This window comes from Penicillium vulpinum, assembly GCF_028829585.1.
Source record: "Penicillium vulpinum strain IBT 29486 chromosome Unknown utg000004l_segment0_segment0, whole genome shotgun sequence".
Lineage (NCBI taxonomy): Eukaryota > Fungi > Ascomycota > Eurotiomycetes > Eurotiales > Aspergillaceae > Penicillium > Penicillium vulpinum.
In genome coordinates, this window is record NW_026643244.1 from 5,497,064 (window position 1) to 5,509,078 (window position 12,015).

A 12,015-nucleotide genomic window follows, 5' to 3' on the forward strand; every position below is an offset into this window, starting at 1 on the left:
CTACCTGCATACATATGTATGTATGTACTACGGAGTAGAATGCCACATTTGAAACTGGTAGGAACATTGTATTCCGGCTGACCAAATGTCTACGCTTTCTTTATGACACGGGCATGAATCAACCATCAATTTTCTTCTTTTGAGGATTCAGCTGTCCGTTCTCTTCATCCACCATCATCCACCAAATCAATCAGTAATGTAGTATCCCCTAGGCTAGGTATCATGTTCTCAGTCTTGGAATCTGGTTCAAGCCAGGAGAGCCTTTCTTGTCTGTATTGGAGAGCAGCACCAGGATGAATGACATCAACTTCGGTGAGCAAAACCTCAGGCGCCAATAACATTCTAGCTAGTGTCATATTGAGAATGGGTATGTCAAACAGTCTCTAATTCAGTCCCATTGATTCTAGGAATTTTATATGCATCGGCTGAGCACGAGGTACCAGTGGTTGCTAGCATGGCCCCAGAACTAGAAAGCACTAGAGATCTCACCTCATTAGTTGTCATAGACATGATGCTATCCCGATTGCAGATCTAAGGGCTATTAAGCATGGAATTATGTCTCACATTGAGGATATCAGAACCTTGTTGAATGGAAACTTGGCTGTTGCACCCCAACAGCGAACAAGGTGTTAGCTGGTCTCTATTGCGAGCTAGAGGCTTGTGCATATATTCATTGTATAAAACCAGAAAATCCACAGTTTCAAGGCAAAGCATTCAAAAAGGGTGCATTTTGTGTCACTATAGTCAGCATGTGGTGTAGGATAGTATGTCATGGGGTAGCTTTTTGAGACCATTACGACAATGGCGTCTTGAAGGCCCTAATTGTTATGACGAGAATTGATTCAAAATCTTGGCTTTCACATTGTATCTGCTATTTGTCATGTGCTATAAATCAAAAGAACCGAAAAGAAAATGTGAAAAATGACAACTACAAGGACATCAAAGAGATCAAAGTATACCTGCCTTATTCTTCAAATTGCACTTGAAAAGACATTCAAATAATACGTAGTTCCAAGACCATCCATTTTTATAGTACTGTGACATCTATAGATATCCCCATTAATTATCCAGAAACTTGTTTGTCCTAATCATAACCACAGTGTGACTAGTCGCGAGGGCATTTCGTGGCCCCAAAAGAACTGCCGTAAAGGCGGGAGCCAAATCTCTACCAAATAACTTTTTCATTCTGGATTGACTCCCACCTCTCCAGATGCCATTCCCTCCAGGTTTTCGGCTTTTTCGCAACACAATGTCTGGCGAGAAGATCCTCGAAGGCGTATTCGGTGAGCATGAGTCCTACTAAAGCAAGACTTCGATCTAACTTCTCCGATAGCCGTCCACAAGCCGCAAGGCGTAACCTCCGCCGACGTGATCCGCACTTTGCAGAAACACTTCAACCCCTCCAAGACATTCAGACCATGGCTAGAAGAGGAACGCGCGCGCCGCGACCGTGAGAGCCAATTCCAGCGCAAACGCCGTCGCCACCAGCGCCTCGACGTCAAGATCGGTCACGGCGGAACCCTGGACCCGCTCGCGACAGGCGTGCTCATCACCGGAATTGGCAAGGGCACAAAGTCCCTCCAGGATTTCCTGGCATGCACCAAGAGCTACGAAACCATTGTGACCTTCGGCGCGGAGACGGATACCTACGACCGCCTGGGAAAAATCGTGCGCCGCGCGCCCTACGAACACATCACGCGCGAAGCAGTCGAGAAGGCGCTGGAACAGTTCCGCGGAAAGATCATGCAGAAGCCGCCTATTTTCTCTGCTTTGCGGGTGAATGGAAAGAAGCTGTACGAGTATGCGCGCGAGGGCAAGATGCCGCCGATTGAGATTAAGCACCGCCCCGTTGAGGTCTTAAATATGGAGATTGTTGAGTGGTATGAGCCCGGCACGCACGAGTACAAATGGCCCGAGGAGGAGATGACTGGTGATGAGAAGGCTGTCGCTGAGAAGCTTCTTGATCAGGAAGCGTCTGCGCCATCAGCCGAGGGTGAGGCTACGAGCGATGTCCCCGAGGCTTCTTCTACCAAGCGGAAGTCGCCACCCCCTGCGGATGAGGGAAATGATGATAGTGCGGAGGCTACTAAGAAGCAGAAGGTGTCTGAGACCGAGGCAGCGCCTGCGGTACCTGAGCCTACTGCCCCCGAACCTGCAACCGCAGAGGTCCCTGTTGTGCCTGCAGAGGAGCCCCAGCCCCAGCCCCCGGCTGTTAAGATCAAGATGACTGTCACGTCAGGCTTCTATGTCCGCTCGCTGGCACATGATCTAGGCAAAGCTGTTGGTAGCTGTGCTCTGATGAGCGAGCTAGTGCGCAGTCGTCAAGGTGACTATGAACTCTCCCCCGACAGGGTTCTGGAGTACAAGGACCTTGAGGCCGGTGAAGAGGTCTGGGGACCGAAGGTAGAGAAGTTCTTGTCAGAGTGGGAGGAGAAGAGAGCCGCTAAGGCTGAAGCCGAAGCAGCTCAATAGACTGTAGAGTCTCTAAAATGATATAGCATTTGTATATAGACTTGCTATTTGTAATATCAAACCTTCAATTCAATATGTACCATATCTTGCCTCTTAGGTGTAGCACTAGCACACCTCGGTATAGAGTGTGTAATACCTGCCCTGAAGCTTTTCATCTTATATTTCACTTTTGTCGCTTTTATGATTCGGCTGTAGCTACAAAGTCTCATATTCGCAAGTCATAGAGATAATAAATCAAAACTGCCATTTTTGGTTATCCAGACCCAAGCGATATAAATAATTACATGATGCACGATACAAATGCAATATCACAACATAACCCATCACGTTAAAACGATTAGTTGCGTCCCTTGGCTTGGACTCTCTTGCTCTTGCCGGGTCGCTTTGCGCCACCCTTCATCTTCTTAGCGGAGAAGTTGCTCAGATCACCGCTGGACATAGCATCACCGCTCTTAGCATGGCGCTTCTTGCCTCCGAATCCGAACTTGGAGTCCTTCTTCTGGCGCTTCGAGCTACCGGGGCCATCACCACGGCCCTCGCCACGGCTACGCTTCTTCTCGGGCTTGGTGACCTCGTCAATGGCAATGTCGAACATATCATTGGCGTCGTCGGTAGGGGCAGAGCCATCAGCCTTGCGCTCTGTGTGAAAAATCAGGTTAGCGACTGCGAACCTCATAGAAAGGTATCAAGAGTAAAACAAAGTGAAAACATACTCTTCTTCAGGGTGTTGATCTTCTCCAACATCTCGCGCTTCTCCTTGTGTCTCTGCTGCAACTTGGAGTTCTGGACCTGCTTGCCGAACTTCTTAAGATCACGCTGGCGACGAGCCTCAGCAGAAGCCTTCTTGCTAGCAGCCTCTTCGTAAAGCTTCTTCTTGATCAAGGCCATGTGCTCATCGTTCTTCACCATCTCCGCGAAGTAATCGCCTGGTCGTGTGAAAGGAATGCCATCCTTCTTCAGCAGGGTACGAGCCTGGGTAGCAGCAACCTGGCAGACCTTGTAGAAGGCTAATTCACGGTTCAGATCGTCATTGGCGTCTTCGATCTCAATTGGCTCTTTCGAGACTATGGAGTTGTGCTCTGAGAATGGGGTCTGAGGGCCGATGAAGGAAATGCGCTTGAGGGCGGAGGTGATAGCGGCAGAGTTGTTGATTGTCAAACGTTGGTGAGGAACGACATCCTCACGCTCGTCTTCGTCGAGGTCGGAGAGCGGGATGTCTTCTTCCTCTTCTTCCTCATCTTCCATCTCCTCATCCTGGTCGACCTCTTCTTCTTCCTCTTCGGCGTCAGAGCTGGAGGCCTTTTCTTCCTCTTTCTCTTCCTCCTTCTCCTCTTCCTTCTCCTCCTCAACAACCTTGTCCTCGGGGGCGGCGACAGCAGCCTTCTTAGCCTTCTTCTTTTCGGCGGTCTTGATCAATTTCTTCTGCTTCTCTGCCTCGAAATCCCGGCCCTTGTGGGCATCGAGAGCCTGAAGTAACTTGCTTCGCTTGACCATGTTTGCTTTGTGTTAGAATACAAAGAAAAACTTGTATTTTGTGCAATGGGAAAGGAATTGAAAAAAGGAAAGCAACTTGCTATCAAACCCGCATCCGAGAATCCACGGGATTTTTTTGAAGTTGCGCTAGTACAGATCAAGCTAGCGCCACCGATAAGACCGCGCTAGTCCACACATAGCAATATCTCGGAAATATATATCATCCGTTTCCTTATCGGTCCACCGCCCGGTAACTGTCCTCGTCTCTACATGCTCCAAACAGTCTGTACAGGGAGTGCATAGTCTCACAATGGTCGACGATTCCAAGTCTCCTCCTATAGACAAGCTAGTCTCTTCCCTACCAGAGGAAGAGTCTCTTCTGTCCCAACCGGTATATCCCTTCTGCAAGTTCCAATCCCACTTGTCGTTCTTACTAACTAAATACCCTTAGAACTCCGATGCCCAAGGTCAGCTCACGGCAGCCGTGGACGATCTGCTCAATCAACTCCAAAGCAAATTCGACGCTGTCTCTACGGAGATGTTCGGGAAACGTGAGTTCCTGTCCCAATCATCCTCCGCCCTTACCGCCAAGCCATCTTCATACCTGTGAATGCAAACTAATCCATGTTTATGCACAGTGGATGACATGACCAAGCGCCTTGATGAGCTAGAAGCGTCTCTAACTGCAGCTGCGGCGCCTGGCGCCCCAGATCCGGCAAAATAAATATGAACGCCTTTTACAAATACTCCGATTTTGTGCATTGTTTTCGAATGGCGTTTTTGGCGAGAGCAATAAGCGCTGCATTTTCTAGGCTGTTCAGCTCTGCTGGAGCTCTGTACCAATAGCCCAACGCACACTCTACTTATGGCTGCATGATGCTTTCTGGGGGTGTGCATTGAACAGCCGTGTGGCATGAGCACAACTGGCCTGTGTCTGGTTCTGATACTTATGCTTTAATGATTTCATAGATACCCTACAGAAAAACGAGGATACTCGTACAGAAGAACCATGTTTTTGTTTAATTGCGTGGGTCTGGTTCATATATCACATATATCACATACTCCAGGCATATTTGGAAAGGTAAAAAGCCTCGGGATTGGTACTCAATTTGTACAATATACAACATTAAGCCAATGTTTTCATAGACAAGCCAATAGATTTCCTTCGAATCCATGTTTAGCAGTCCTGCTCCTCAATCTAGAATCACAGTGACTAGAGCTTTAAGCCAAAAATCCAGGCAAAAAAATACAAACATCCAGAAATAACAATGACGAGCACTTAAAGCTCATCGTGCTTCTCCTCACCAACAAAGCGACTGAGAATGTTGCTGCGAGAGAGAAGGTCATCCATCTTCTCGGGAGCGGAGCCACCCTTAGCCAGGACCTTGCGAAGGCGAGTGAGCTCCTTGAGAGCGTAGCCCTCATTCTTGCTCAGCTTCTCCGCAGCCTTGACATAGTACTCAGCGTACTTGTCGGACAGGCCCTCGGCGGCCTTCTTAACCTCAGTCACCAGCTTATCGAACTTCTGAGCCGCAACATTCTCAGCAACAATCGCGTCCAGAGCGGCGATGGTGCCGGCGAAGCTGTCAAGGCCGCCACCGACGGTACGGTGTGTACCAGCCTTCTCGTTGACGAACTTGACAAAGGCCTCCTCGGAGCGTGCGCCAGCGTAAGGCTCGGGCTCGGTGGAGCCCTTGGGGAAGAACTTAATGGTAGGGAATCCAGTAATACCCTGCTCCTTAGCCAAGGCACGGGCGTTCTCAGCTTCTGCGTCGACCTTGGCAATAACAACGTTGGACTCGAGGGCGAAGTCATGGGCGAGGGTTTCCCAGGTGGGAGCGAGGGTCTTGCAGTCTGAACCAAGGACGAACAATTAGCAAAAAGAAATAAACTAGAAAAGCAATCCAACTAGGGAATCAACTCACGTCCACACCACGGCGCAGTGAAAGCGACCAGCACATCCTTATCGCCACCAACAACAGTCTTGAAAGAAGCATCGTTCAGCATCTCAACCTTGCTAGCCTCCTTCTGCGCGCTACGAGGCTTGACACCAGTCTTCTCGGTGATGAAGGCGGACAGGCTCTCGAGATCACGGCCACCCTTGTACTCCTCGGGGGTATCGGTCTTTCCATCGAACCACTTCAGAGTAGGGAATCCTTGGACACCGAAGCGCTTGCCGAGCGAGCGGTTCTCGTCGGCGTCGACCTTGGCGATGATGACCTTGTCTTCGGCGAAGGCAAAGGTCTGCGCAAGCTCCTCGTAAATGGGGGCGAGGGTCTTGCAGTGGCCGCACCAGGGAGCGAAGAATTCAACCAGCGCGGGCTTGCCGGCTAGGACGACTTCGTCGAAGTTGGTGGGGAGTAGGTCTTTCACGACGGAGCCGGAGCTTGCGGTGGCGAAGCCGCTGAGGGCCGAAAGGGCTCCGACGAGCAGGAAGCTCAAGCGTGCCATTGTGTATATGGGGTTTAGGTGTGAGTATACTTTCGAAAGAAGTATGAGTTCACAAAAGAAATGGGCGGATGACGGAATTAAAGCTCGGGGAGGCGATGACAAACAAAGCCGAAGAGGCCACTTGGTGCCTCCACAGCTCTGCAGATCACATCCATCTACTTCCCAAGGTTGACATCTACGATACAATACAACATAATAAACTTACTCTCCCTCTATATTTCTGATTATTCTGCTCTTAATATCAGCTTTCATGTGTTTCGTTTTCTTGATTTGTTTTGTCTCTGTTGCTACCTGGGTAGTTAGTAATACACTGGAGAATTGCTGGTATCGCATTTCCTTGGGCAAGATCGGAGCTGTTGGCATAAACTTCAATTGCAAGCTGCGGTTGTTAACCCAGAATCCCCACGGTGGTTGATTGGTGTCGTTGGCAAAGCTTGTCCACATCATCGTCTCTCTGCCAGCCATTTGTTTGCGCTTTCCCAGAACTTTGCTTCCTTGAACTCCTTGCCCGTACTCTGTGTACCTGCGTAAACCTATCTTTGAAATTAGCTTTGGTCAACATTCAACATCAGACGATACGAACCGCATCCCACAGCTTGAATGCCAAATCCAAGTTTCCAATAAAGCTTTCACTGTGTTGGAACCATTCCTTGCCCTTCGCCTTCACATCCGCTCGAGCCTCGGGCGATGTCGGATTGGCCTGTAGGGGAAGGTCGTCGAGATAAGTCCGAACCGCAATTCCAAGTCCACAGTCGTTATCATCAATAAACGGAAGCCTAAGAGACTAGGTTAGAACAATCCTGATCCAACATAGCTAGTCTAGGAGGAACATACTTGATAGCCATCTCAGTCCAGTCGTTGCGGTCCCGATCAGCGTCACCACTGAGCAGCAGACCAGTCAATACCACCTCGATCAGATTCCTCAGTGCAGAGCGCACTTCAGAAATCAAAGAGCGGTAACAAAGAAGTTGACGGCTCAGAGGTCCAGAATATCCAATGCTCTTGTGCTGAAGCTTGGCAACGCATGCAACACGCGAAACCAGCATATTGAAGGTCTTGTCTTCTTCTGACCCTCTCATGGGACCGCCGGATACATGTGAAAACCAGTGCTTGGTGTTGAGGAGACCCAAGCGGATCATCTCAATAGCAATGAATATAGATTCCTCGAGATTATCCGAAGCATCGATAGCTGATAATGCCTGCACTAGACACTGGCCCCATGAAGTGAGCTTGTGCTTGTCGTCAACATATCCACGCAGTTGCAGGAAGCGCCACATAACATTAGATAAGATATCCTCCTGCGATGAAAGGACCTTCGAAACCTGTTAGTTATCGAAAGCAAGGTCCAATCTATGAGTAAACTTACAGGTGTTTCTTTATTAGCAAATGACTTGGACACAAACTCAGAGTCGCCTAAGCACTGGACAGCAAACTTAAAGGATCCTCGAGGCGCCTGGAGCTTCTTGATACTTTCGGAGAAATGTTCTCCGTGAATCTTCCAGGGGTGGATGGTATCCTTGACTGATGGAATGCCCTTGAGATTGATCGTCCGGTCTGAGTTCTCATCGAACCACGGGCGGATCCGAATGACTTTAGTTTGGTAGAATCGATGAAGTGAGTTTGCTAGAAGGCAAATAGACTGAGTGCGGACGGGTGTCAAAATTTCACCCACGAGCTGGCGGTATATCTCGGTGTCTTCGGTACCCAGCGGTAGCGAGATGCGAACTTCGCCAGTTGTGAGGAAGTTGGGTACATCAGCTCCAATAATACCTTTGGAGAGATAGAAGTACAACTCCTCTGGCAGACGCTGCCCAATAAGCTCGTGCATATCCGACGAGGTATTCTCTGGGTCCATGGGACCGACTTTACCGTCCACATCAATATAGACATGATGCTTCACAATCATATAGGCTCGCTTATACAGGTCTGCGTATTGAAGTTCCTGCATACGGCGATCCTCTTCGAATTGGGCGCACAGTGTCAATGCACTGCGTCCAGCGGCGTTAAACATCGGCAACGCATCACGAATGGTGGGGCTTTTGCCGGGATAAGCAGGGTTCTCGAAAAGTGGGAGGGATCGCAGGAAGGGGGAGCCCAGTAGTAGACAGAAGTCCAGGAATTGTTCATTGGAAAGTCGACCTAGCTCCTCCTGGCAGGTTTGCTTCGTAATCCAGAAGAATTGCGCGGGCTCGGTGTCGATACGGGTAACCAGCTTGTCAATGTCAAACAAAAGAGCTTCGGAGGGGGCAAAAACGGCGTCGACGACAGGGTTGCTACCACGGGCGAGGTAAGAGAGCTGTTCGGAGAAATTGGTTAGCACTCGAACAAATCCAACCATAGCGTATAGGGCATTCAACTCGCCTGGGCTGCGGCGCTGTAAGGTGCTACGATAAATTCGACTCCGTTCTGGGTCAAAATCCGTTGCAGGAACTTGAAGAGCGTCTCCGGGGGTGGGGTGCCTGGGGTTTTGGTTGTGTCAGCGTGTACTGGGAAGCTTCGCTGGGTCAAACGGAAACGATAAAAGCCACGCGGGTCCAGAACCGGGGAGATGGTAAAATAGGGATAGTAGGTGATCATACCAGCACTGCTGAAGGCATCGACTACCTGGTCTGCCTGTTGCTGGTCGTAAAGGTCCCAAGCTTGTTCGAACGAGCGCGATGCTGCGGGTTGGGCGCGCTGTTCTTTCTTGCCGAATTCCAACCCATTGAAGACGAAGATAGTGGCGACTCCAAGGTTCTTGAAAGTCTGCAATTCCTTCTCAATATTGGCCCTCAAGGCGAATGGGAATCCGCCTAATGCGCCTAGAAGCGCTTCCCGGGTTGACTGGTTCACGAGGTGTTGGCCGATGTAGTGCGACGCATCGATGCCAACAACGGCGCCCTTCAATGCCGATAGGGGTAGGGACTGGGTGCGGCCAACGACCCATTCATCGAGAGGACGGACTAGTCATGGACATAAAGTATTAGCTGATGCGATTGCGGATTGTGGAGCTGTGCTGCGTACTCGGCATGGTTCTGGAGCTGTCTGTCACGGGCTAAAAGCACGGCAACGCCGGGCTTTGATGCCCGAAGATGGGAGCAAGAAGATATATCAAAGGTAAGAGCAGATCGAAAGCTCCGTGCTCAGAATATGATGAATCGGAGCTGGGATTGTTTGGGTGTCCGGAATGAGGGATAGCGAGATCACGAGGGGGGGAAGGCGGAGTTGGAGTTGGATTGTTTTTTTGCCTTTTAATGCATCGCATCACATTTTGGTCGCTTGTTTCAACCACTACATTTTGGTTTTTAGTCTAGTATTTGATTTAGTTATTCCATGTTCGCCTGTTTAAACTTAGGTTCTTGTTTATCTGTTTGTTTATAGAAAGAATGTACGGCTTATAATGAAGTCATCTCTATGTTTAAATAGAAACAATACAGTCCCACAAATCCACAAATCCACAATTTCATCTAGTATAGTAACTACGGAGTACAAAGTATGTATATATATAGTCAGTGAAGTATATAACAAAAATGTATCTAGATATTTTATGTATCTTACTAAGTATCATCCAGCATATTTATAATGAATACCTAAATCAAACATGCCCAGATGTATAAGCGGGGACAATGACACATCGGCGGGGTTCCAAGTCCATTCTATAGGCAGGTCTTAGGCAGGTCGGATATCGCCTGAGCTCGGAATTGACCCAGAAAACTGACTGGAGCCAGCAATTCATTCAAGTAATTGGATTGGTTGAGCCCCAATTCGATTATCGTGTGATATTGAAGATACGCAATAGGTCGGATCACATGCACTAATAGTGATTTTACTCCCTTGCTTAACTATATATTCAATACCTTTTGAACCCTAACTTCTAAACCCCATTTCTATCTACTCTTCAAAATGGCTGACACCACAGATCCAATCAAGCTTCCCGTCATTGACATCTCTAATCCCCATGACCCCGCCGTGGGGAAGGCCATGCTAGATGCCGCTGCAAAGTATGGCTTTTTATACGTCAACAGCAAAGGAACTGATTTCACCGTGGAGGATGTGGACCGTGGGTTCGGATTGGTACTTACAATCCGATTGCCATCTATATCCACAGCATCTGACCATTCGTATAGTCCAAGAAGTTCTTTTCGTCTCCCGTAGAGGAGAAGGAGACATGCCGGATCGAGCAGAATGTGTGTAACAAGACTGACTCCAAACAGGAAAAAAAACACATTCAATCTAACTCTGATATTCATAGAACCGCGGCTGGTCCGGAATGCACACAGAAACCCTTGATCCCGAACATCAACGGGTAGGTCATGGCTCTAACTCCCCAGTTCCCTGGCATAGAGTACGAAGACTAACCCTAGATATGACAAACCAATAGACCGGAGATTTCAAAGAGTATGAAACATCTATATCAACTAGTCTTTCAATGGAAACACTCCCATGAACTAATCACCCAACTAGAGCCATGAACTTCGGTGACTTCAAAGACGGCAAAGCCCAACAGCCTCTGCCATCGTCATTGGCACCCCACGAAGCAGAGATCAACGGCTTCGCCGAACTCTGCAATAAGACCTGCACGCGAATCCTGACTCTGCTGGCCCTAGGCCTAGAGGTACGTAACTCAACCAGATCTATATATCTCCTCCATCAATGGAACCACCCATATAAATATACAATATATACCAACCACTCAACCCCAGATCAACGAAGACTTCTTCACAACCCGCCACGACCCAAGCGCCGGCCCAACAGGCAGCATCCTGCGGTACCTATACTACCCATCAATCTTCTCAGCAGCAACGGCAGCCTACAAGCATGACAAGGATGTTCGAGCCGGCGCGCACTCCGACTACGGTAGCATAACTCTTCTTTTCCAGAGGCCAGGCCAACCAGGTCTCGAGATCCTGACTCCGGAGGGCAGCTGGGCGCCTGTGCCGATCGTACCCGGCACCGCTGCCGAAGCCGAGGGATATCCGTTCCCGCCCATCTTGGTGAATATCGGTGATCTGCTGAGCTATTGGACGGATGGACTGCTGAAGTCGACGGTGCACCGTGTTGTTTTCCCGCTTGCTGAGCAGCGGAGCCCGAATCCGCAGGATCGGTATACGCTGGTTTATTTCTGTCACCCCGTTGACCAGACGGAGTTGGTGCCTGTTCCCAGTGGGATTGTTGCTGCGCATCGGGAGAAGACTGGGGGTGTTGCTGATGGGCGGGTTGGATTTGGAGGTGGCGCAGGAAATCTGGTGCCTGGAAAGAGGCCTTTGACGGCGCATGAACATCTCATGTCAAGGTTGGAGGCTACCTATGGTTTTACTAAGGATAAGTGAGCGTCCACTAGTAGTGAGGAAAGCATCTGAGAGTTTCAATGTTTGCTTGCCTGCTATTTTGTAAGCCTGGATCCCAAACCTTGGAACTAGTTACATGTAGCTTACGAATCATTGAGTAGATGTAAACAAAGAGTCGTTCATAAGACTGGGAATAAATTGTAAACGCCTGTGCCGTTGTGGCAAAGTGCAAACACACAAGTAAGATAGGACCTCCGGACATAAATCAGAATCATAGATGGGATGTGCACCAGAATGAATGCTCCAGATGACCATGACACGGCCTAAGTTGTCGGCAATGATGCCCATCTAC

The 12,015-nt window shown here is 49.1% G+C and overlaps 7 protein-coding genes across 7 annotated transcripts; 3 read left to right on the forward strand and 4 right to left on the reverse strand.

The window, feature by feature from the left end:
- Positions 1-164: 164 nt before the first annotated feature.
- On the reverse strand, positions 165-356 carry N7479_010555 (uncharacterized protein; the record flags this gene model as incomplete). The annotated part of the gene is made up of 1 exon (XM_057258246.1): positions 165-356. One exon carries the CDS (start codon positions 354-356, stop codon positions 165-167), a length of 192 nt encoding a protein of 63 aa, XP_057105704.1.
- Positions 357-1,210: 854 nt separating this feature from the next.
- N7479_010556 (pseudouridine synthase PUS4) lies at positions 1,211-2,472 on the forward strand (the record flags this gene model as incomplete). The annotated part of the gene is made up of 2 exons (XM_057258247.1): positions 1,211-1,283; positions 1,334-2,472. 2 exons carry the CDS (start codon positions 1,211-1,213, stop codon positions 2,470-2,472), a joined length of 1,212 nt encoding a protein of 403 aa, XP_057105705.1.
- A 337-nt stretch (positions 2,473-2,809) lies between these two features.
- N7479_010557 (EBP2 family rRNA-processing protein) lies at positions 2,810-3,966 on the reverse strand (the record flags this gene model as incomplete). Its single annotated transcript, XM_057258248.1, has 2 exons — positions 2,810-3,111; positions 3,186-3,966. The coding sequence occupies 2 exons, from the start codon at positions 3,964-3,966 to the stop codon at positions 2,810-2,812; spliced, it is 1,083 nt and encodes a 360-aa protein (XP_057105706.1).
- Positions 3,967-4,255: 289 nt separating this feature from the next.
- N7479_010558 (heat shock factor-binding 1 family protein) lies at positions 4,256-4,669 on the forward strand (the record flags this gene model as incomplete). Its single annotated transcript, XM_057258249.1, has 3 exons — positions 4,256-4,336; positions 4,397-4,496; positions 4,584-4,669. 3 exons carry the CDS (start codon positions 4,256-4,258, stop codon positions 4,667-4,669), a joined length of 267 nt encoding a protein of 88 aa, XP_057105707.1.
- A 555-nt stretch (positions 4,670-5,224) lies between these two features.
- On the reverse strand, positions 5,225-6,396 carry N7479_010559 (protein disulfide isomerase family protein; the record flags this gene model as incomplete). The annotated part of the gene is made up of 2 exons (XM_057258250.1): positions 5,225-5,799; positions 5,871-6,396. 2 exons carry the CDS (start codon positions 6,394-6,396, stop codon positions 5,225-5,227), a joined length of 1,101 nt encoding a protein of 366 aa, XP_057105708.1.
- Positions 6,397-6,839: 443 nt separating this feature from the next.
- Positions 6,840-9,406, reverse strand: N7479_010560 (MKT1 family protein; the record flags this gene model as incomplete). Its single annotated transcript, XM_057258251.1, has 6 exons — positions 6,840-6,929; positions 6,980-7,172; positions 7,231-7,709; positions 7,763-8,780; positions 8,828-9,338; positions 9,400-9,406. The coding sequence occupies 6 exons, from the start codon at positions 9,404-9,406 to the stop codon at positions 6,840-6,842; spliced, it is 2,298 nt and encodes a 765-aa protein (XP_057105709.1).
- An 872-nt stretch (positions 9,407-10,278) lies between these two features.
- On the forward strand, positions 10,279-11,705 carry N7479_010561 (uncharacterized protein; the record flags this gene model as incomplete). The annotated part of the gene is made up of 6 exons (XM_057258252.1): positions 10,279-10,449; positions 10,503-10,562; positions 10,628-10,681; positions 10,757-10,773; positions 10,840-10,990; positions 11,079-11,705. 6 exons carry the CDS (start codon positions 10,279-10,281, stop codon positions 11,703-11,705), a joined length of 1,080 nt encoding a protein of 359 aa, XP_057105710.1.
- Positions 11,706-12,015: the final 310 nt, after the last annotated feature.